Below are 24,491 nucleotides of genomic sequence, written 5' to 3' on the forward strand. Positions count from 1 at the left end.
GTCTTAGGCTTCAGTATCTTTGAGTTCCTCCCAGATTACCTGTAATCATAGTACATATTTTACTTTTCCTTCTCTCATTTGCCATGCTGACAGTTCTTTTTATCCAATATTACATTTTTCACACCTGCCTTAATAGACTTCTCCCTACTTCCCCCCCACTGAGTCCCATCCCATCCCCCACCCCCCCATTTTATTTTTTGAATAGTTTCCCTATCCTGAGGTTTTGTGTTATGGAAGGACTTAAGGCTATGAACACTTAGACTATGAAGTTGAGTATCTTTTTCATCCAAGTCTAACAATCCAAATGACAGGAAGCAAGGACTGAGGTAATGGAAAAAATGAAGCAAACAAGAACACGGTATCACAATCAGGGCTTGTACTTAGTAATTAGCTGTATTAATTTATTGATGTTACCTTGCTTTTGTCTTTTTCCATGACCCTTTCTAATTGCCCCCTGTATCTCACTGATTGTGGGAGGTGTTCCTCTATTAAACTCTTGCTTATCCTGTATACTTTTAAGAAAAGTTGGGGAGGAAACCGAAGCGGGACAGGACCTAGTGTGCCCTTGGATGCTGGTGAGGGAAGAATACTGCATTATACAGTAATTTACATGCAGAAAGCCATGTAAATAAATTAGTGCTGCTGAGAAGAAATGCATTGTCCTGGTCTATTTTGATGTGTCATAAGAAATTACAGTCATTCTGTTTTTGTAACACTTTTTCAAAAAATCTCTCATTTGGGTGGATAGTGTGTAGTTCTGGTTTTTGTGATGTAGCACTTACATGACCTGCATGAAGTGGTATGTTAAGAAATAAGTCTCAGTGTTGAAAAGAGACATCCAATTACCACTATTATTACAGTTGTCTAAAATATTAGTTGGAGGCAACATTTTTAACCCATCTTTCATCTTCATCTTATGGACATACTCTAAAAGCTAACAAGCATTAATTCTGAGTTCATGCTTCTATTTCCTGTGTGTTTACCCATGTGTTTACTTATCTCCTCCCATTGCCACTAGTGACTGCTGGAAAGATGGCAGTCTGCATTTCTGAGGCCTGTAATTCTCTATTTTATTGCATGGTCTTTTCCAGCTGTCCCAGTTCGGGTGGTGCCTGAGTCAAGACACTGCTCTATTGTTCAGCTGACATAACAGTGCCTTTCTTCCTGTAAGATAGATCTAGAAACATCTTGGTGATACCGAACAAGCACTGGGCTTTCTAAGGTTGGATGAGAGTGATAAGAAAAAATATACATGAACATTCAGTCTTCACACTTCCAAATATATGAAAGCTACTTCATGCTGTACATACTAGTGATGTATGTATTTTTGTAATGGTTCACATGATTAAATGTATTTTCTTTGTCACTTATGCACATCTTATTCTTCCACATAATGTGTTTGACATAGCACTGCCTTTAGGTTTTGGCAAGTTCAAATAATGTAATTTTGACAAGTTCAAATAATGTAATTTATGTTTACATACCCTCAGGTTCTAGAAGGCTTGGATGGCTTTCCTTATGCCCTTTTGGATTTCAGGGAGAGGCGCAGGTGATGCTGCGATTTCTGTTTTATCCAAGAAGTCACACTGTGTGCTTTTGTTAAAAGTTCATTGCTGTAAGGTCTCTTGCAGAACAAGGTGAAGTGAGGTGTTAAGACTTGTTTTCTTTTCAATTGCCTTTGAATAATTTCTATTGTATAAAATACCATCTAGACTTTGATCTAGTTTACATTTTGTATCTGATACTTGACTGGTTGAACTCTTCCTAACTCAGATCATTCAAGGCCTTAAAGGTCTTGTTTGACCTCAGCACAGCTACAGTTTCCTGTCTGTGATACCCTGTTTTTTGAGGCATTGTGCTTTGTGAAGCCATAGGTTGATGTAAGGCAGCCCCATCTTGGAGCCTGAGGCTGCTGCTTAACCCTGTGTGGGGCAGCCTCACAGGAGGAGGCTGGGTTACTCTGTGTGCTCATTTGTATCTTCAGCTGCTCCCTGATAAGAAGATTAAACTCTTATGCAAATCTCTTAAAGGGAGGTTATGATGAAGGGCAGTGAAGTTCTTCAGTCATTAACTGTCACAGAAGCATCATTGTAGCTTGCAAGTAACACACCACGTGTTCTGCACAGCTCTGAGTCCTTGTCAATTATTTATTCTTCTGTAATACCACCACTGAATTTGCCTCTCCTTGCAGAGGCAGGAGGTTATTGTTTAGAGCACACTGTGTGCAATTTGAACTCCTGCTTCTGGCAGTGTGATAGTTTTGGCTGGGTTTGTGGGAGAAATACTGGTGTTTTTCACTGGTGCTCCAGCTGAGGAGAGTGGTGGGTTAGGGAGTAGGGATCACTCAAACACTGTTAAATCAGGCAAGAGGGAGATGTGGCAGGGACTGGACCATAAACATATTGCAGTATGGCTTTCTCCTTCCTCCCCTTTTCGGTCTTGGAGTCTAGTCATAAGCTGGAGTACATCAAGAATTTTCTCTTGTGTGTACTACTAATTTTGGTCCTAGCAAAATGGGTTTGATGGAGTCTTCTTAATGTTGCATTTACAGCCCAAGTTGTCAGCTCTTGCAAAATTTGAAGTCTTATCAGCATTTAGATGTACAGTTTTACAACATTTTCCTGTGGGGTTTTTTGAGAAGCTGTCTTCATAATTTTTGTTAAACACATATGCCTGCGAAACATAGAGGTTTGCCAGGATTCAGAAACTGTTTTGAGTCTCATTTAAGTCTTTCTAAAATCAGGTATGTAATGGGGAGCTCTCAAGCAACAATCTCTGTGTGAGCTAGAGCTATTGTTAATGGATTTTTTCCCTGCTTTCCTGCAGGTTCATGTGTTCTCAGCTACCCAACGAGGTCCTGAAGAGCATCAGTATCATTGACAGCCCTGGAATTCTCTCTGGAGAGAAGCAGCGCATCAGCAGAGGTGAGTTGCCGAGCTTTATAGGCACCAAGCTCACTAAATGTTTTCTGCTCTACTGGACAAATCAGCATCCTAATCTATGGGAAACCTGTTTTAGTGGTACTGTATGTACTTTTGTACTGCAAGCCCTGTACAACCCATATTTTAAGGCTGGATGCAGCTTTGGAATTTTTTCTCTTGAAAGCTGGTGGAGGTTGGTATTTCTGTCATCCTGCTGCTATGGCTGCAAATGGCTACAGTTGCATGGTCTGTTGACTAATTAGTACTTTGTCACTCCCAAGAAAAAGCCTTATTTTGATCATTTTAATTGCTTTCCATGAAGTATTAATGACTCTTATATATACTATTGAAGTTCATGAATGAAGAAATGTTTCATAATAGCTGTAGGTTGGTCATGTCTGAAAAATTCAGGGGTGGGGCTATAAATAAGGTGGGTTTTTTTGGGCACAGCTGCTAGAGCCGCTTCTTAAGGTTGCTCAGTCGTGCCATAATATAATACAGTCAAAAGAGGAAGTCAAATGGTAGAAGGAGAAAGAGCAAATGAGAATATTTTTAATAATATGAAAATTCTGCAGAGAATTGAGCACTGTTTATCAAGCTGTTTTAAACATTAGCCTGTCTTGAGAAAGTATTTAAACAGAACACCGTAATGTAAACAACTTTCTTCCTTGCATTCTTCAGCTGTATTTGAGTGCCTGTTGCTTTTCTGTGGAATTGTAAATGGTAGTGATGCTGGGTGTGGCTTATGCTGCCCTCTGTTTTCAGGCCTTTGCTTAAGAAATGAAAACTTGTGTTTCATGTCTCTGTCAGAGGAAATAAACAATTCTTTACCATATCACAACTGGAATTTTTTGAGGAAATCATGGTACAAGCACAATATATGGCAGCTATGCAACAGTAGTTTTGTCTTTATAATAAATTGACAGAATAAGGGACTAACTTCTTAGGACTATAATCTAAATTATGCTTACCTAATAAACTGGTCTACCAGATGCTTCTGGATTCTTTGTTCAGTGATGTTTTGTCGTCTTTATTACTCATAATCGTGGCTTTCCTTTATGTGATGTGTTGGTGAAATAGTAGAGATGAACAGCATGAGAGCTCTACATCTCTGCAAGCAAAGACTTGAATGTTGTGAAACCAGAAATAAAACAAATATACTGCATGTTGGCACTCATGTTTTGGACAAAAGCTTGAGAGTACAACTAATGATCTTTATTCCTGAAAAAATCTTCTGATAAAATGTCCAAAAATATTTAGATCCCAGTTTACAAAGTCTGACAAAATCAGCAATGGTCTGCTTTTCCATTGCGGATTCCAGCTCTCTTTTTTCTCCTCAAGTTAAAACTTACCCCTTCTTTGCTTGTTAAATCAAGAGAAAATTATATATGGCATCATCTGTTGCCACTTTCATAATACTACGGAAGGGAACATGAAATGAGCAGAAAACTCTAGAGTATTATATTAATATGCCACTGAAAAAGTGAACAACTGTGTAACCAAATTCAAGACCATTAGGTAATGCTGTGGAAGTCTCAGACTTCCAAGTGCAGGACAGAGTTGTGTCTCTCTCCAGGTTGTGTTTAACTGGTAGTCCTGTTTTGCCTGAAGGACCATGACTCTTCACTACCATCTAGAATTTTTCCTGAGATTTAACAAAACATGGGTCTTGTTCCCTTATTGTTCAGAAACTCCTTGTCAGGATGGTATGTGCCTTATCAATTGTTACTGCCTAGCTGGCCTGCCCTTTGATATGATAGACTTCCACCTAATTTGACATAGTTCAGTGATTACCTCAAACTCTTACCTGTTTCACAGGCTTTAATTTTATTAGATTGCATTTCATCAATTTTTTTACATGTGATAAAATTGTGTTGAATGTGTCCCTTGTCATAGTTCTTTTATCAAAGTGTAGTTCTCCTGTATGCTGTTAGTTTTAATCATGTTTAAAGTGTGGTTGTACCAAATATGAGATTTTGGGAGTTGGTTTTAGAGCACTGTTCTCTCAGTGTCCCAGGCTTTGAGGGCAGATTAAATCAAGGTTTCATACACTGAGGCATCACCATACAAGGAGTTATTTACAACTGCCTATGCATTTATTGTATGCACATACTCCACGCTATCATGATCAGAAATTCCTACACTCAGCCTTGGCTGAAATACTGCATGGTCATATACATTTCCTGTAAATGATTTTTGGGCTGCTTATGCAGTTTGCGTATAGGTGGTTTTGTGAGGCACAAACTTGACTTGTCCTGTGATGCTGCAAATAGCAAGGTTTGTCTGACCTGCTTCTTGAAGGAGTCAGTCTGACTTAGACATATTTATGGTATAAGTCTAATTTAGCACATTTTGAAATTTGAGTTGCTTTGATGGCTTTCTAAATTATTGTGTGTAAATGTAAGCAGGTTTGTACAAGGTGTTTTCTGCTACCCCTGAATGTGTCTGTCAGAGAGGGTTCTGCTTTCTAGAAGTTTAGCTTGTGTCTAACATTGGTAAGCTACAGCTTTTCTTATTTAAAATGTTTGATGGAAGAATAACATTACAGGGCTTCAGTGTAAGACCATGTCTCTTTGCTGTTGGTGTTCTTTTTCCATCTGACTAGCTACTGCTTAGCTATTTACCTACAAACAAATGTAACATCTGTACAATATTAAAATTTGACAGGTATCACTAGGAGTAACTTGAAGCCTTCTGAGACCAAGAGAGGACTCAAATAGTAGCTTTCATTTTAACATGCAGGAAAACAGCAAAGGGACTATGTAAAATTTGAGGACTATGCACTATTTCCCAGCGTGCTCTATTTTTAACTCTGGAAAGCGTCCAGGCCAAAGATGAAGGAGCTGATTTCTTGAAGGGTCAAAAATATACACAGAGGGCAACATTCAAAGAGGTCTCAAGACACACCTTTCCCGCTCCTGTTGTCAGCAGGAGGGTGTGCCAGAAGCTTCCTGCCTGTCAGTTCAGGGCAGTGTAAGTGGCTGGAGGAGAATGTGCAGATGTCTGCCAGCATTGTCCCCTGGGCAGACAATGCCCGTCCCTGTGCTGCTTCTGCAGCATCACTGGTGATGTTCACGCCCTTGCAGACAGAAATGTCTGCGTGGGCTGCAGGATTTGGAAAAACGAGTGTCTGCCAGGATGTAGGGAGGAGCCCCTTTAGGAAGGGAGGGGGTGTTTCAGTCATGACTGAGTGGTGTGAGGGCAAGTGTGTCAAAGAGTATGGGGAAAGAGTTGGGAAAATGGATATTGTTTTTTTTTTAAAAAAAGCAAAAGACTCCCAGTACATACTTAGCTGTTCCTTACTCATACTAGATGAGTCACATCCATGCCAAACCCAGAGCCTCATCACCAGTGGTGACTCTGCGGATTAGATGTGTCACTTCTGAGTAAGGAGTTCCTGAATGCTGTTTGTTGTGTGGATTAGGTACTAGCTGAACCTGTAAAAGCATTTAGACAGGTGCTATGAATAGGCTTTCCTTTAGAACGTGATAAAGCTTGTTTCAATGATCAGGAAGGTCACTGCTCATGTTCTGTAACCTGTCATGTCCTCAAAGCCATCAGCAATGTACTCACATTACTTGTAAATTGTACTTTTTAGTCTGCTGTGGCAAAAAAGCAGCAAGTGTTGCAAGGTAAGGAGAGATTAGTTTGAAAATGGTTTTAAATGCTGCGTTTGAACCATTTTCTCATTCAGATAAGCAGTGCTACCAAAGTGACCAATGTTGCAGTGATGAAGAGAGATTGTCATTAGAGTCCCACAGCCATATTTAGCTTGGGTGCTGTGCTGGAACCAGACTCTTGGAAAGAGGCAGATGTGGGTGTGAGACAGAAAAAAGAGCAGTGATAAAAACAGAAGGTGGTAATAGTGAGACTGGTCCAAGGAAACGCAGGATACAGTTGTCCTGACCTCACTGTCCAAAGATACTGTCCTCTTGAGTAATAAATCTCCTTTTTGCCCCCAGGTAGAGGCTGTTACCCTCTTGTTCTCTATCCCCAGCCCTACATTCTCTAAGGCTTTCCAAAACTTTTCTGAATGGTAAGACCATAACAGTGTGTTCTTCCTTCAGGCTACGACTTCTGCCAAGTCCTCCAGTGGTTTGCTGAGAGGGTTGACCGAATCATCCTGCTTTTTGATGCCCACAAGCTGGATATATCTGATGAGTTTTCAGAGGCCATTAAGTCATTCCGGGGCCAGGATGACAAGATCCGAGTGGTGCTTAATAAGGCTGACCAAGTGGACACACAGCAGCTGATGAGGGTCTATGGTGCTCTCATGTGGTCCCTGGGAAAGGTGATTGACACACCAGAGGTGCTGCGGGTCTACATTGGCTCCTTCTGGGCCCATCCTCTCCGAAACACAGACAACCGGAGACTCTTTGAAGCTGAGGCACAGGATCTTTTCAAGGATATCCAGAGTCTCCCACAGAAGGCTGCTGTGAGGAAACTCAATGATCTCATTAAAAGGGCAAGACTTGCAAAGGTAAGAAGAGAACAAAATTGAATGAGCAGTCTCTGCTGCTCTCAGTGTGTTCTCAACCTTGCCAATTTTTCTCTTGCTATAAAATATGTCTTTTTAGCACAGTTTTTAATCTGGGATTGAATTGTCACTTTTTCAAGGAAAAGATAGTCCCTTGAAGAGAAAGCTATTGGTAGAAGACAGGAGCTCTAATTTCCTGTGCAGTTATAAAACCAAATGCATTTTCCTTGAAATATATTTTAATGTGAACTACTAATCAGAAATGAAGAGGACTTACAAATCCATCAGTATATGAATAGTTGTTTCGGGATGTGTACCACTTCCTGTGTTGGCTTATTTAAATTTCTGAATATAAAGATAGACTTTCAGGAGTTTTGAAAATTCAATTTAAAATCACAATGATGTTGTGTTAAAAGTTGCTCTGATCCCAGAGCAACCTCAGATCCAATGTGTTTTGTAAATGTTGGCAGCATTTTGTTTTCATTTGTTACAATCATTTTGGCTTTGAAGGAGGGTAAGTTGAGTAATTTTTAGATATTTCTATGAAATGTAAAATAAAAATTTATAAAGGTGAACACAGTACACAGTGGTCTTAGGGATATATTAGACAGTCTCAGCAGGGGAATAAACTGTTTATGTGCAGGAAAGCAGCAATGTAATCCAGTGGCATTTTTCTGCCTTCCAAACTGCTCCCGAAGTATTGAGAGTTAAAAATAGCTTTTTACAGTGTTGAGTGTGGGGTTTCTTTTACCCTGTTTCTGTGTTACCCTCTTCTTAATGTTTTCTAAAGCACTTACAGTAAATAGAAACAAAAGCAAATTCTTAACAGGGTGTCAGATTTGGGCATTAGGCTTTTTTCTTTTTTTTTTTTCTTCTCTAAGTCCTGTGACTCACTATCCCGTTTTGGAGATGGGGACTGCTCTTATCTACAAGAAACACATGTGCATACTGGCAGACCTTAGGCCACTTAGAATACACATGTGAAACTGTTAGTGCTTATGAATTATAAACATACTTTTCTGAGTTTGATAGAAATATTATTTTAGACATAAGATCCATAAAATTGCTCACAATTATTTATAAACTCTGTTAAAAATACCCTTACTGAATCCATTCTGTAATTCTGGAGAAATACTTACATCTGTACTCTTAGAAAATTTCATGGGTTTATGCTTCTTTATGCTGGAGTATTTTTTCTCCTCTACAGAAATGTAAATTTATTTGCCATTAAAATGCATGCACTCTTTTTAGATTTAAGGAAGTGTTGTGTGAAATTTGTGAACTTAAGATGTGCACATAAAAACTGGCTACATAATTTTTCTTTTTAAACCAATTTTTTTTTGTTGTTTCTTCCTAAACAAATAAGGAAATGAATGGGCAATTGCCATGTGCAGATTGTGTAAGGTTTGTATAAAATGCTATAATACAGACATTCTGTCATGGTTTGGTAGGTATTAAGTATTATACTTACACAACACTGAAGCAATCACTTGCTTTACTGATGCTTTTTAATGGCAATTTATCTTCCCGGCGTCTTCAAAATTTCACCTGTTTATGGCTCAACAGTTTGATAGACGTACCTATTTTTTAACTCTTTTTTTTCTGTGTGGGTGAAAATTATAACTAACTTCTGATTTGTGGACAGCTACATTCTTTTAAAATGAACAAGGACCAGATGTAAAGACATCCTGTAGTGGACGTCATTTGGCTGCTGTGGTCCTGCAGTGGTCAGAGCTTAGGGCAGCATTACTTCTGAAAGAAGGCTCTGCCCTGGTGCCTTCCCTCTTGTGTGCAAAATGAGTATCAATGTCCACACAATGAGCTGGATAGGTGAACTCACCTCACTTAGGAATTGCAACCACTGTTTCTGTGCTGGAGCTGATCACTTGTTCTGTGGCCAAGCAGATCCTTTTGGTGGAGAAAGGTGGTGGGAGAAGAGATGAATGGTTCAGAATAAAGGCATAAGGAAGGTGGGCAGGATGGATATTTGGATGGCAATGCAAGAATCAGTGTGTTTAAAGACATCTTAAATTAGTGTCTTTCCTTATAAGCTGGAAAGGCTCTACTTCTCTCCCTAGGGCTTCACAAGGCAGCCATGGCATGCTGCTCCTGTTGGAACTGGCTGCTCTGTCATATGCATAGGTGGCTGCATAAATACAGACTATAGGTACTCACTTTTCTGTCAGTGAATAGGTAGGAATGCAATATCACTTCAAATAGATAGCTCTGCCACTTAGCATACTTGGATTGCTGGAGGAATTTTCCCATTGATGCCCACATTGGCTGCTGTGGCAAATGAGCTGCAAATCATACAGATGGACCAGCTCCAGTGTGGCTAGAGCTCTGTGTGTAGCGTCAGGATGTGGGGTTTGTGGTCTTGCCTTTTCTCTTGCTGTTGGTACTCACAGAATGCTGTACCAAGCTTCTTAAAAGAGCAAGTGTGCATCTGTATTTCCTTGAAATGTGTTTCCTTTCTCTCTGCCCCTCAAAGGAATGCTGAAAGCAGCAAAAGCTAATAATAACTAACAGGCAGCTAACTGTTCATGTAAACATGAAGTTCCAGAAACAGTAGTTGATAATATACTTTCCTTAGGGAAACATATTTCTGTTTCTTTTTATGACCTAGGTGATGAACACTACTGCTAACTGTTGGTAAACAGTAGTTTTTATTTCAGTATTGCTTCTTTTTAGGTTCATGCTTATATCATCAGCTATCTGAAAAAAGAGATGCCCTCTGTATTTGGGAAAGAGAATAAGAAGAAGGAACTGATCAACAAGTTGCCTGAGATCTACATTCAGCTGCAGAGGGAATACCATATTTCAGCAGGGGACTTCCCTGAAGTCAAGAAAATGCAGGTAAGATGGTAGATTACCATTCCACTGATTTAACTCTTAAGTTTGTAGCAGGATTGCCAAAATGGAAAAGGTAGAACAGAGTATCTCAGCATTACAGCTGAGGGTGTAGAGCAGTTGAAATGACAGTCATTTGACTGATATGACATTAGAGTGACTTGGAAGTGATACAGACCAAAAAACAATGGTAACTTGCTTAGCCTGCATTCACTGATACAGGACTACATAAAGACTATGAAAATAAGGAATAAAAAATCTGACCTACTCTCCTTTTAGTCAGTACTTGGTCTCTCCTGACAGGAAGTACTAAAGACTTTGTGCAAATAAAATGGCAGTGAACACTCACAGGTTAAGGGGCTTCTTTTGAATCCTAAATGTGGTTATATTTATCATTTTTGTGATAGTATCAAATATTTGTGTAGGTGAAGATATCTTTAGTCATAAGTTCGTTTTTACTCTACTCTGTTCTTGTTCTTACTGGTACTGTTTCCCAGTGAGTAATAAAGGCAGTGTGTTACTTGAAAAGTCCAGCTTAAAACCTCTTGCTTCTGAAAACAGTCTTTGGCTTTTTTCCTGTCTATGAAGGAGAGAGAGAGAAGTTCTAGGTTTATGCTCACAACTTATTTTTAAATACCTTTTGTCTCTTCCTCTTTTGGGTTTTCTGCAGTCTTTCAACCAATTTTCTGTCACTTTCTTGCCTATTTATTTCTGTTCTCTGATTCGAGATGAGTTAGAAATATCCCAGGGAAAAACAGCTCATGTTTTTTTAGTAGTGATTTCAAGCATCAACTGGCAATTTTTGTATCTCAGATCATAGGCTTCTTAAGTGGCCTTTGAATTCGAGGATAATTCAGCTTGGAAGCTGAAGAACAAGAGAGCAGTAGCCTGCAGTTTGCTCTGACCATGGACTAGTCATGAGTGTGATGGAGGATGTTTTCCAGACGTATCATTCTGACAGCACATGTGGTACACTTGCACAGATTTCATCAGGAGTGATGATTGGCTGATTATCTATACGAAGGCACACATTTCTTTCATAAACTAAAGTATTTAACCTGGGAATCAACTACTGGCATGAGATAGCAAATCACTGATGAAGCATAATATGTATTTTAGCAAAGTTTTCACAGGCAGGATTGGTGGAAGGATTTTGTGAGTTAGGCTTTGAAAGGGGATCTTGTGGCAAAAGTTGACTCTTTCTTCCCTTGCTGCTTTTGCTTGTGATGCAGAGTGAGAGAATGAGAGATCTGAATATTGAAACAAAATTTCAATGAAACTCTTTCAAACTTACAGTACATGTTAGTTAAGCCTCAGCAGCAGATGGCAGCAAATATGTACAGGAGATCAGTCCCTTCTGTAATGAGGAGAAAAATTGTGAGAAAGCAAAATTGTGCAAAAACAAAATTGTGCCAAAACCAATAGCAAGTTTTTCTTTGATTCCTGAGATTTATTCTACTCCATACATTTATTCTGATCAGGTGCTGTCAATCAGGTGATTGTGTATAAATGTCACTTGAACACCAGAGTTGTTGGTTGGCTGTTTTTACCCTGTGCAGCAGGTTTCTTGGGTTCATGTCATGATCATTTTGATATGTATAGGAGCAGCTCCTTAAAGTGATAGAAGGGATTTGTTAAAGCAATTTAACATAATTTTACAGAAGGTGAGAGGTGGTGGTGGTGATGTTTGAATCTTTTTAACCTTTTCCACTGTAACTTTCTCTTCCTGGCAAGCATTTTGCATGTAGAAAAAACTTAATAATTGCCTAAAGCATTTTTAACTTTCTGATGCTGTGGTGTAAAACATGCTTGGGCCTGTGTTGTAATAGTACATATCACCTAGGTAAACATCTCACTGGTGTTAGGATGAAAACTCCACAAATTCTGTAGGGAGCATCTGACTTCATGAGTTCTGGCAGCGCTGCTATAAAACATTGCTGCTGTTATCTCAGCTCAGCTTTTCTTTAGTAAAGGACACCTTTTCCTGACCTAATCACAACCAAGAAATCTAATCTATAAAATCAGATCAGTCCTGCAAACATTTGATTTTATTTTTAACTTTGAACTCTTGCATAAGTGCTAGCAGGATTGAGGACTTGCTTGCACACTTTCTTTGATGTTTGGAAAAAAATTATCAAATGGAAAGTTGTGGCTAACATTCATCAGCTGCTGTGGTTTTATCCACAGCACTTGAAAATTTGCATGATAAATGTAATTTAATAGATAAACTCATACACTGTTGCAAAATTGTCTTAGTGTGTTTGATGAAATATATTGGTACATGTGGTTTTTTTCTCCATCAAGAGGAGTTTCAGCTATAGAAACAGCTTCAAAAGATATGTATTTTAATTGAATTATCACTTGACTATTTTAATTTTAAGCCCATTCTTTAAACTATTCAATGCATTGGAATTGTTTTTAACTGCTGTCACTGTATCATTCACAGGAGCAATTGGAGAATTGTGATTTCACTAAATTTCATTCTTTGAAACCAAAGTTAATTGAAACTGTGGATAACATGCTGGCCAACAAAATTGCCTCCCTGATGAACCTAATCAGACAGGAAGAGAGCAACATGCCCACAGAGATGGTACACGGTGGAGCGTTCGATGGCACCATGGCAGGACCTTTTGGCCATGGATATGGGGAAGGTGCTAAGGAAGGAGCTGATGAAGAGGAGTGGGTTGTTGCCAAAGATAAACCTGCTTACGATGAGATTTTCTACACTCTGTCACCAATCAATGGCAAAATATCTGGGATTAGTGCAAAGAAGGAGATGGTGACTTCTAAACTACCCAATAGCGTCTTGGGGAAGATCTGGAAACTTGCAGACTGTGATGGCGATGGGATGTTGGATGATGAAGAGTTTGCATTAGCAAAACATCTCATCAGGATTAAACTGGATGGATATGAACTGCCTGGCACACTACCTTCCCACCTGGTGCCACCATCTCACAGGAAACCTTTCCAGACAGCAGAATGAACAATACAAGGAGAAGAGTGAAGATTTTGAAATTCCCACAGGAAATGTGTTGAAAATACCAAAATTTGAAGTTAAGCTTAGATCCTTAAACCTCACAGCACATTTCACACAAGCTACTGAAGTTATAGGCATGGCAGCAGGGAAACATTTGTGTCGCTGTCCCTGCTGACCTTCACTCAGACCTGCTTATCACAAGTGCCTTATAATAGCTCTGTCATGAGGTGAAAATGTTTTTGTAGTCCTGTGTCCATGTCTTGCTGCCTTCACAACCATAAAGCAGAAAAGACCATGCATAAAATTTGCTGACCTTCACCAAACCTAAATACTTATCAACCCTGTATCCAGACTATCCTAAATAGCACACTGTAGCTCAAAATGTTAAATTCACCTGCATATGCAAGGAATATTTAGATGCTAAAAATGTGCTTAAGCCATTGAGTGAATGTAAGCATCTCTATAGTCTAAGAAAAGGCTGATATAAAAGGAAATCCTTTTCTTTCTTTTTATTGTGTAATTGGAATTAGAAAAAGATAGAAGAATAATGAGGAGTCTTGTAAGTGCTCAGAATATGAGCAAACTTGTTTTAAAACTTCAGATTCTATCTAGAACTGCAAAATAGTAAATTTTTTTTCGATCTGTCATTGTGTCTTGTCTGAAGAACAGCTTCTTCAGTTTTACACAGCACTATATAGTCAGTATTATCAATAGAACAACTGACATCTTTGTTCCTTGTATTTAGAGTTTTCTTTGCAGTTTAAGCTTAGCTTCTCTGCAGACAATGAATTTCTGAATGGTTCAAAGTGACAGCAGAATGGTTTCTTAAGTTGAAAAAACCATGTTTGCATTGAAATTAAGCTTCACTTTCTCTTCAGAAAATGTGTATTGCTCAAATTTAGCCTCCTCAAAGCACATCAAATTGTCTCAGAATATTTTCATTGGTATTTAATTTCTAGTTACAGCTAATTATACAGTTATGTCTGTGTATTTTTTAATATACAATATATTTAAGAGAAGTTTTTAACTCTTTTGCCAACACGTAGCTGACAACCACAAAAGAGAGATTCAATTCTCATGGTAGCAGATTTGAAGGGTGGGGAGGCTAACAGAAACTGTTACATTGACTGTAATAAATGTAACTCATCCCTCCAAATATTACTCCTTCATTGAAAACAATCCATGAAAGGAATGGATGCTTAATAAACATTTATTTTCCAACAACACACAATCAAAGTTGAACATACTGTCTACTTACAACTGATTTTTATCAGTACCTTAAAAGAAGGCAAGTCTTTGGCCCTGTGAACTTGAGTCTTTCAGGGAGGTCCAGTTCTTTCCTAAAATCAAATTTGGCCGCCAGTTCTGGTCTATGTGTATGAGCAGGAATTGACTTGTATTCCATTTGTAATAGGAAAGATCCTATACATCAAAGGTACTGTAGTTTTGAGCACTTTCTTGTTAAGTCTCAGTAAGTGGCAGCAGTAATGCCTTCTGAGACAGAGCAAGCCAAAAAGTGCTTTAACATCCTTGTAGTAGGGGTGGGGAGGAAATAGTTTGGATATTGTCTCCCAGTTAAGGTTTTAGTCACACTTCCATGTTCAGTTTTGTGGGTGATCTAAGAAAAGCCTCAGCTTCTTTTTTCAAATCATGTATTTATAGGTTGTCAGGTTTAATACTTCACATCTTTCTGGACCTCTCATCTTTCTGTATCTGTTCTATTCTGAGGTGCAATTTCCATTAACTTTGTCAGGGCACTTGCAGGGGAAAACAATGATGCTCTTTTAAGTAATGGCAGAACGCCACTTTTACCTTGCCAGGTTTCTGGGCCTGTATCAAAGATGTCCTGGCATAGTTGAATTGTTCTGAGGACTTTTTTTTTGCGGTGTTTTGTTGTTTGGTTTTTTTTTAATTCTTAGATGTGTTTCCTATCATTCAAGCATACCAACTTTATTTCTGTTAGACCTAAATTAGGAGCCAAATTAACCTTAGTGCATCTCTGTGCACTTCAGCAGAGCTGTGAAACTTGACACTGAGTCTACCTGTGTGACTGTACATCTGCAGAGTAACTGTTTTCTATGTAATTTATTTTTGATTGAAAAAAGTAGTCTATAGACATTGCTGGTGTTGAAAAAGAAAAAGGCTGCAGAAGTAGTAAGGTGTGTTTGTTTGTGGGTAGTGTCTGCAGTCATTACCACTTCATACACTACTGACCAACTTAGTGCTAGTGACTAGCTTAATCAGGACAGCCACCAGGAGAAAGAATGCAAGCTTGTGTATTGTGACTGCTGGAGTGTAGGCAAAACTGAGAGGATCTGGGAAGCTGCTGATTTTCCCACTTTGCCTTAGCTTGCTTTGCAGCAGCACAGGGCTGCAGCACGGGACTCCTGCTTGAGTTCCCACCATATGCAGCTTCCAGGGGTGATGCTCCAGACATATTGGAGCCATGTGATCCCATGCCATTTGAAATATCCTCCTTCAGTGAGAAGAGCAGGATAGTTTCAGTGGTTTTATTCTTTTTTTCTAGTTTTGTTGGTAGTAAAATGGAGAACACAGCCTTTTCCTCAGTCTCTGTGACAATATGCTAGTTTGGTCTTAAGGCAGACAAATTGAAATACATCCTTTTGATAAGTTAAAAAATTTTGCCTAGATGGAGTTGTAGTATTTTGCTTTGTGTTCCTGTAGAATTTGGAAGATGAATGCATGAAGCATGTATAGGAGTAGAGGTGAGTTTTCTCTGGCTGTCTGGAGAAATATGAGTGTAGTGTTTCTTGGTTGGCATCCGCAGCTACATAAGTCTATTTCTAGGTATGTGGTACCTAGGTACCACATAAATCTAGGTATGTGGTACAGTGAACTTAGATGATAGGAATAAAATACATTTCATGGGAACTTTAAACAGCAATTTCTTGCACAACTAAACTGATGGAGTAGCTTGCTGTTGCTCAGGGGAGGGGTTCTCTTCTCACTACGTTCTCACAGGTCCATGGGTCTCCCCCATTTCCCTTGCTGGCTGTCTGCAAGCCTGTTCAGTTAAACCAGACACACACAAATGTTTGGGTAATGTTCTGTGGAGTTAGTGAATCCGTGTGTTAGAAGCATGGCAAGTGAGCAGGATTGCCTTCTCTCAGGATAGTATGCTCTAAGTAGTTATTTTAATAGCAGTATGAGGTAATCTCTGGTGTGCAGTTTGTTGCTAATGTCTGCTGAAGAAAGGTGAAGATGTTGAGTTGGTTGGACATTTTATGCCTAGGATTTTAATAACGTTTTCTGCAAGATCATTCAAAGCTGTCTGTAATTCATCCTGTGAAATCTGTGCCCACTGATGTAGCCTACTGTCTTAAACTAAAATAGAAGCTGCTGCTTTTACCTTTTCTCTAACTATTCCACAACATAGTTTCAATTTACAACCCTAGTTCTATTCCTTCATAAATTACGAGGTTTTGTTGCAGATTGGAACAGAAGATGTGGGGCTACAGTTCCTAACCACAATAGAGGACACTGAGAGACTTACAAGCTGTGACAGCTTGAAATTGGAGAGTTTACAAAGATTTTTAAGTCAGGGTGAGGTCCCATTTGTTAATAGGGTGTGATGTGGATTTGTGTGGTACCTGGTCTCAAAGCAGCAGGTATGTGGTCCCTGGCTTTCAGTATTGTTTATTGCCAGCACGTGAAATGCACCCTCTTTTTCTTTCCATCACTTTCTTCCCTTCACAATATGCACTCATTTTAGTGGCTCTTTAAATTGTTGGATCTCAAGCAGAGTTTGAAGTGTATGGTTTGATGGATATGCATAACTTGGCATTGAGGAATGATCATGAACTTCATTTTCTATTTCACATGCTCACCTTTTCTAATATTTTTGTTAAACACTGTTTTCATTTAAAAGGCACTCTGATTTTTGAGGAAAGGCTTGATCTGTGCAGTGTGCTTCAGTTTGTCCAATTAGGCAAACAAAGTTTTAAGTACATTATTGTTGCACTTTTATTACACAGTAAATTCTTTGCAGATACTGTAATATATTTTAATATGCTTTGTAATCATTTTTAGAAAGCGGTGATAAAAATTGCTGATTTAATAAACTAATATTGAACTACCTGAGATTCTGGTTTGTATGCTTCTTTCTGGAAGATAATCTTTCAGTGACTCATATTTGTAATCCTGCTACTTGAGGCTCATAGGCAGAGTAGCTATTTGCCAAGCTGCTGATTTTCCCACTTCAGTTTATGTATCCATAATAGGTTCTGGCTATTTCTTTTCTGTGCCCATGAACTTGTTGCTGAAATTACTGCTTGTGCCACGGCTTGCTTTCGGAATTAAATTTATCTGTAAAGAATTTTAGAAACTCCCACAAACCTCCAGCACCTCTCTGTAATTAGCATGTTATAGCAGAATGTAATTTGGAACTTCCTAATGTCTAAATGTGGAAGTACTGCAAAGTCCAAGTGTGGAACATAAATCTAAAACTTCCTGTGTGGATTGAAAGTTTGAAACTTGATCTGAGAGGTGGTATTTTAACTTCAGTGGGGGTACTAACCTTGAAAAGTAAGAGTAGATTGAATAACAGCTTAGCAAAAAGCACTTTGATGTGTTTGTCCCAAAAAATCCAAAGACATCTTCCACAGCATGCTGCCTACTACTTGAGAATAACCAATGGCATCAATAGAACATTCACTGTAACATTGTGCTGAAATTAATCCTCCAGCCCCTTCTTTCTCCTCTATGCACACATCTTACTTAAGGCATTTCCAGAGATATATCTGTGCCATCAAGATGCTAGAGTTTAGCCATGACTCCTACTGTGGTCAGATTTCAGCTGCTGTGGAGTTCCTGTGTAGCAACGTTGGTGCCATGTGTCACATGAAAGCAAATGTTTCACCTGCAAACAGCGTGTGGGTTCCTGGAGGCTCCCTAGAGCTTGAACTGCAGCAGCTTGCTGGAACTACTCCTTATAAAAGTAAAAAATAATCTGAACAAGAGGGGGTTTTAGTTGTGTTTGGAGGTGGGAGGGGTTGCTCTTTGGGGTTTTATTTTAATGTTGTTTTATATGCTCTGCATAGAAGGTATTTCAGACTTTGAAATATTTACAGCACACTTCAGCAGTTGTTCTCTCTAATCCACAATTTGTATTTGGATAATAGGAAAAGTAGACAGGTGTCCATGCTACCAGTTTGTAAGTTTTGCAGCAATTTATACAATGTTTTTGCCAATGACCTTCAACCATTCCACATGACTGGACACCTTCACAAGGAAGCTGGGATGGCTGGGCTGGTTTGCAGTCAGTAATCTGCTGGTCAGGGCAGTGGGGGACCAAAACCTGAGAGCACTCCATGCTGTGCACTGTCCCTGGGGGTAGGTGCAGTGCTCTGGCACTAAGGGTGCTGGGAGCCACTTCCATATGTGAATCCCACAGTTTTCTTTCATCAACAAATGGAGCTAAGTGCTTTATCAGTCCAATATACAAACAACCCCCTAAAATACAGCTGTGAATAAAAAGTTTCACTCTCATGCAACAGTCTTCATTAGTAGCAGTGAAAAAAATGGAAATATCTCATTTAAATTATAAAAATATGCTAGTTAGATCTGGCATTGCCAACATGGTGATTTCTAAGGCCCAGTTTCAGTTTCATGTTAAAAATATTAAAACTATTTTGTCACTTGAAACCTTTTTATCTATGTTTGTATGAAATGGAAAGAGACTGAGAGTCCTTTGTCCCATGTGTTCATCTCAAAAAGCCTTTGAAGCTCTTATGTTAACTATTTGAGGTTCAGAAACAGAAGGGAAATTTCAAGATAATATAAACAGCTCCAAGGAGAAAATGTCTTTAACTCATGACTAAACAAGCAAACATATATTTTCTGTTTCAAAAAGATGACTGAACTTCTTCATGCCAGGAAAAATAAATCCATCTGATTTTGCTTTAAGCTGTCCTCTTTTTCAAATGCAGCGAGGGGCTCCAGTTCCTTTGGATGATGTAATTCAACTGTTCTGCTTGAATTCTGCTCCCTGTTGATGTCATGTCACTGCTAGCCAACTATTCAAAGAGAAAAGCAACTTCTAGTTTAGACTAGAGCACGAGGAGGCTGAGGTTTATAACAACCCAGCATCTTGGGATGCTGGGCTAGATCCTCCCAGGCAGAGCCCAGCTTTAAGAGAAGCTCCATCCACTGTGGACCCTGCTGCCTGCAGGTGGGTGGCACCCCGGGGTGGCTGGTATGTAGGGGGCAGGGCAAGGGGGATGCTTGAAGTGATGTGCTGAAGACCTTTGGGGAAAGAAGCTGAGAGAAATACGTGGCTATTTTGGGACTGAAGTTCAGCTGAGAGGCCTGTGAAAGCAGGGAATCTCTGCAGACGGAGCTGGAGGTTGCCATGCCTCTCCTCAACTACTTTTGACTAACTCCTCCCAACTTTTCTTCAGCTCTAGTATTCCATCCCCAAATGAGTGAACAGCTTCTTCTGCTCCTCCCCAGTGTTCCCAATATCCAAAGTATAGCTCCTCTGTGCCGCAGTGAGGTCTAAGATTACGTGTAATGCATGGTTAGGAATGTGCTTAGATGTGGTCAGGAAACATTCTGGGATCATGGTTCAGTTCGCTTGTGTCCACACTATGCTGATGAAATTGAAAATCAGCTATTTGCTGGTGCTGGGAAGGGTGGCTGAGGGAAAGGGCCACCTGTGGGACCCAGATTGCTGGCCCCAGGCAGCAGGATAATTTCTCTGCTTGCTTGGCACACTGTGAGCTACAAGACTGTAGCCCCAGGAGGGGGCTGCCTTGATACTCCTGGAGTCAATGTCCAGATGTTTTGGGACTCTTGCTTATGGAAGTAACATGGCTGAAAACACAGCGGGGGATAAAGGGCTAAGCTGTCATGCACGTGTTTACATTTAACATGCTTATTTTCTTTGAGATTTGGGGAACCCTCTCCTTAGCAGGGATCAGACAGGATTTTCCTGTACCTTCAGAAAGGTGTGTATGCACAGCTCGTGCAAGGGAGGGTGGTGGATTGTGCCAAACCTTCCGCCTGAGCCCTGTGAATAGAGCCGGCCCCACCCAAAGGGCAGGCATGCGTCTGGTCACACGGCTCTGAACTCGGAGCTGGCTTTGCCCAAAGGCAGCACAGAGCGGGGGCGCATTGGTACAATGAGGGGCTCACTGAGTTACAGGACTGCCCCTACAAATGGCCTCGCTGGGGATGCTGTGGCCCAGGAAGGCGCCTGCACCAGCTAGGAGTGTGTGTATTCCTCTCTGGCAGACTGCTCCATCCCCGTGGGCAAAGGCAATGAGGAGGGGAAGCCCGTACTGCTGCCTGGAGAGCTCAGCCTGTGCTGCCCTGGGGAAGCTCATGGGTGATCAGCCCTCACTTGATCAGGGGTGGGAGTGGTAGCAGCAAACTCAGCATCTGCATCCCTGTGACTGCCACTTTTGTGCTTTTTATGGCAAGGGAATTAAACATTTCTTCCCATCTTAGCGAGGGGCTGGAAATTCACATGCATGTTATGAGAGGAGGACAATGATGACATTTAAGAAAAAGAATTCAAATAGAAAGTGTCATGTCCTTCTTTTATTTATATGGTGTTGCCAGGAGGGGAGGAGCAGTGGGGAATGGGCTGGGAACTGTGGAGTTTTGGGGACAGGCTGCTTGTGCATGAGGTCTGTTTGGTCTCCATAGTTTCTGTTTTCCTCTTAAACAGAACAAGATTCGGGCAGATTAGAAAGGGTGGTAAGAAATCCTAACACATCTTACTGGTGGCTATTTTGTAGAGGGGGATCTGGCATCAGGATCCTTCCTGTTAGGAAACAAAGAAACACATCTGCCATCAAGGAAAACCACTTCAGGCTGGAAACAAGGCAAGGAAGGGTACTCTTTGGGCCCTTCTTCCTGAGGTCAGTGGAAAGGCTTTCCTTCTCTGCAAAGGCAGCAGGAGAGGGCCCATAATTATCCTAGATGGGTGATTTTTTTCCTGATCCCTCCAGGAAACTGTACACAAATACTGTTGTGCCCTTCCTCTTACTTTGTTAGGATATAAATAACTGAGGAAATGGCTTTATTTATCACTGTCACATAAGTGTCCACCATTTAACTTTGAACTTTAGATAGATATTCAGGAGTTAGTGAAATTTTATCCCATATCTTTGATTGCCTTGTACATCATAAAAAGCAAAGAGGGTGATTTGCACATTTTACTATATAGGTAATAATTAACTTGCAATAAGGATAAATACCTACATCCAGGACCAGTTCACCCACTGGTCCTCTGCCTTCTATTTGAAAAGATCAAGGACATTTTCTCAACACACAAAACCTAACCAACCTGTGCCAGATTTAAACCAACAGCTTACAGTATTAGTTGGCTAGTCCAGGACATGAGTCCAGGAATTTTGAGGGAATATTTTGGGAAATACCTGTAATATAAATCTTCAACGTACTTATTTTTGGTAGTTTTATGTGACATTATATATGATATTTCTCTACTGTGCACATGAAGACATAGAATCTGCTGATAAAGTTTTAACTATCCTGAGTTTGGGTGGGTTCCTAATTTATTTTTATGTTTCCTCCTGTCCTTTTTGGAGGCTAGATCAACTACACTTGCTAAAAGGGAAAACACTGCTATTCCCTTATCTCAGCTCTGAGCTTGATATCTTTCCTTACAGCCTCTGATTTCAGACGCCTGCCCATTTTCTAGTACTGGTTCCCAGCAGAAACTTTCTGATTCCTGGCAATGATGCCAGGTAAATGTGTCCTGTGCACGTGTCACCTTGTAAAGGCCAGAAAGGACTCACTGCTATCTATATAAGTCACCAGAATTATTTTCCCTTTTGTTATTAATGAGAAGTCCATGAATAGTAAACTTTGGAATCAGCTGGCACTGCCAGACTGACTCCATTTGCCCTGCCAGCAGCAGGTATCTGTGCACAAGTGTCCTCAAAGCAGTGCTGAGCAAATTCCTAACACTTCACAGTTTCACCTTCTCATTTGCTGTGTCCTAGTTTAACCACTTGGCTATCGCTGTGATCTTTGTACTCTCTGCTGTGCTTTCATTTCCTGAGTCCATTGTCAGGTTCAATTTTCCAGGTAAGAATTTCTTTAGAAGGGCAGAACCTCCAGTTCAATTGTGTAAGATGCTCTTTACCAGAGCCTCAGAGCTATGTATGACTTTTCAACAGGTTTACAGCAATTTTGGTGACTTTCATATATTATTTTTGAGTGTAAGAATTGGACAAGGCCGGTGACAGTGTTTATTCATTGTGTCCTGATGGGTTAATTTCTTTCAGACCAGATGAGAGGTTCATAGGTAGATCATAAATACTTGGTCTCTGTTCCTGAAAGCAAAGGTCACTCTGCATTAAAGCAGTGAGGTGAATGTAGGAGTGGATCCTGTGGAAGTCATTCTTCAGGAAAACCAGCTGCTGAATGTCAGAAAGGACTTCCTCCAAAACTGGGTAAGTCCATTTTTCTCATGTTCTTTGATCTTTTCTTTTCTTGTAATGTACCACTATGACTAGTTTTGGCTCCTAGCCCTGTTTATGCATCCTGCAAATACAGATCTATTATGGATGTGTCCTTTAGGTAACCATCTACCCATGCAGGGAGCATTTCTAACTTGATGAAACAGATAAGCTGTTATGTGAGGCAGTACTCAACAAATAATCTTCCTTTGTACTTAAATGAAACCAGTTCTATCGTTATTCAGGGTGACTGCAGTGTTTGGATAGGAATCCTTAAAAATAAGAAGCCCGCAGATGTTCTGAGAAGCATTTGGCAAACTCAGAAATGGCATCATGGGTTACTCAGATACGGGTTATCACATGGGAGTGAGCTAATGTCACCTCTTCAGCAGGGAAAGGCAATTCTTTGAATATCTGCTCTTCAAATGGAGAAAGCAGGCAGTGCTGAACTAGCCCACAAAATAAGAAAATGTTGAGAGAATGTTCTCCATAATTCTATTTCAGATTTTGCTCAATTCTTCCTTTCATTAGGCTTTCATCTACTGTGAGGACCCTTCCCTGTGTGGTTGCTGAACCACCAGGCTTCAACGCTGTCCCTGTTCTGAGGAAATCAGGCTCTGAGGGTTAAGAAATATCTGCCCCAAAAAGAAATAACAAAAATGCAGTAACAAATCATTGCTTCTGCACTTTCCATATCTCTTAATATTGTAAAATGGCAATTTTCTTTAATACTAATCAGAGCATGGAAAGCTATCAGGTAAGGACTTTCCCATTTACAGTGGCTGCTGGTGCTGGTTCCCTGTTGCTGTCTTCTCATGCTAGGACAGATAAAGTTTTCTTTCTCAGTATTTTATGTTTTATGAATTAAGTGGGTACAAAGCCCATAACTGTTCAGAACTTTGCCCTTGCAAAACAAACATGGAATTTTGGGAAGTATGTCACACTGCTCCACACTCTCACAGGTTCTCAGATGTTTTAATTTTTCATTCTTTTCTCTCTTTGCAGTGGGTTGACAGCAGTAGACACCTCTCTCCTCTCCCATCACTATAACAGGTTTCTTGGTTTCCCAAACAGGCTGATATCCAGGTAATACTTATCATTATAGCAGTAGTGGTCACTAAAAGTGTCTGTAGCCATGAATCATACAGTGATTTTTCTTTTTTTATTTTTTTTAAATAATCCTCTTGCCTTCCCAACAGCAAGGCCGCTGCTGTTACAATTTACAATGTAAGCCAAGTGTCTTCAAAAGAGATATTCAGCTGAGCTGAAATCCAGTTTATTGTCTCACAGACACTAAAGGCAAGACTTCTCCTTTTTAATTTTTCTGAATATTCATCTTGGGTGCTGTGAGGAATTACAAGCCTGACTTTTTACTGATATGGATGAGGTAGACAAGAGTAAAGAAGAGGAATAATGTTTCCTGACACCCAGGCTAGGACCTTTTTCATGTGATTATGGACTAGTGTCACCATCCTTACTGTGGCAGTTGTGGAAAAACTGGACCCATGAGAGGAAAAAAACACGCTGGTTCCATTTCCTTTCTAAGCAGCTCTTTGATTTCTGTTGGAAATACTGTGATATGAAAGACAAGAACAGAATCTCAAGCAGTCCTCAGAGAGCAAAACACACTTTTTCTTTTTGGAGGTGATTTGCAGATTCCTCCTTCTGGCAGTGTCTAAGATCAGGTCTCTGTGAGGTGCTTTCAGCACACCCAAGGAAGTTATTGATGGCTTTCAGGTAGAAGCGGTCCTCATGGGATCAAGGAGACTGAGTAGAGGCTGAGAGCAAGAAAATAAAGCTGCACAGATACATGA

The 24,491-nt window shown here is 40.0% G+C and overlaps 2 protein-coding genes across 2 annotated transcripts in view; both read left to right on the top strand.

The window, feature by feature from the left end:
• Positions 1 to 17,326, top strand: part of EHD4 (EH domain containing 4) — a 27,271-nt gene extending 9,945 nt beyond the window's left edge. Inside the window, exons 3-6 of the mRNA XM_031055800.1 lie at positions 2,827 to 2,924; positions 6,989 to 7,401; positions 10,090 to 10,254; positions 12,695 to 17,326. Of these exons, the coding sequence (XP_030911660.1) occupies positions 2,827 to 2,924; positions 6,989 to 7,401; positions 10,090 to 10,254; positions 12,695 to 13,231 (1,213 nt within the window). The 3' untranslated portion in view covers positions 13,232 to 17,326. The remainder of the gene's footprint in view (positions 1 to 2,826; positions 2,925 to 6,988; positions 7,402 to 10,089; positions 10,255 to 12,694) is intronic.
• A 7,006-nt stretch (positions 17,327 to 24,332) lies between these two features.
• Positions 24,333 to 24,491, top strand: part of SPTBN5 (spectrin beta, non-erythrocytic 5) — a 90,335-nt gene continuing 90,176 nt past the window's right edge. The window contains exon 1 of the mRNA XM_031055786.1: positions 24,333 to 24,350. The gene's annotated coding sequence lies outside the window, so the exon portion shown is untranslated. The remainder of the gene's footprint in view (positions 24,351 to 24,491) is intronic.

The sequence above is a fragment of the Geospiza fortis genome, unplaced genomic scaffold, assembly GCF_000277835.1.
Source record: "Geospiza fortis unplaced genomic scaffold, GeoFor_1.0 scaffold66, whole genome shotgun sequence".
Lineage (NCBI taxonomy): Eukaryota > Metazoa > Chordata > Aves > Passeriformes > Thraupidae > Geospiza > Geospiza fortis.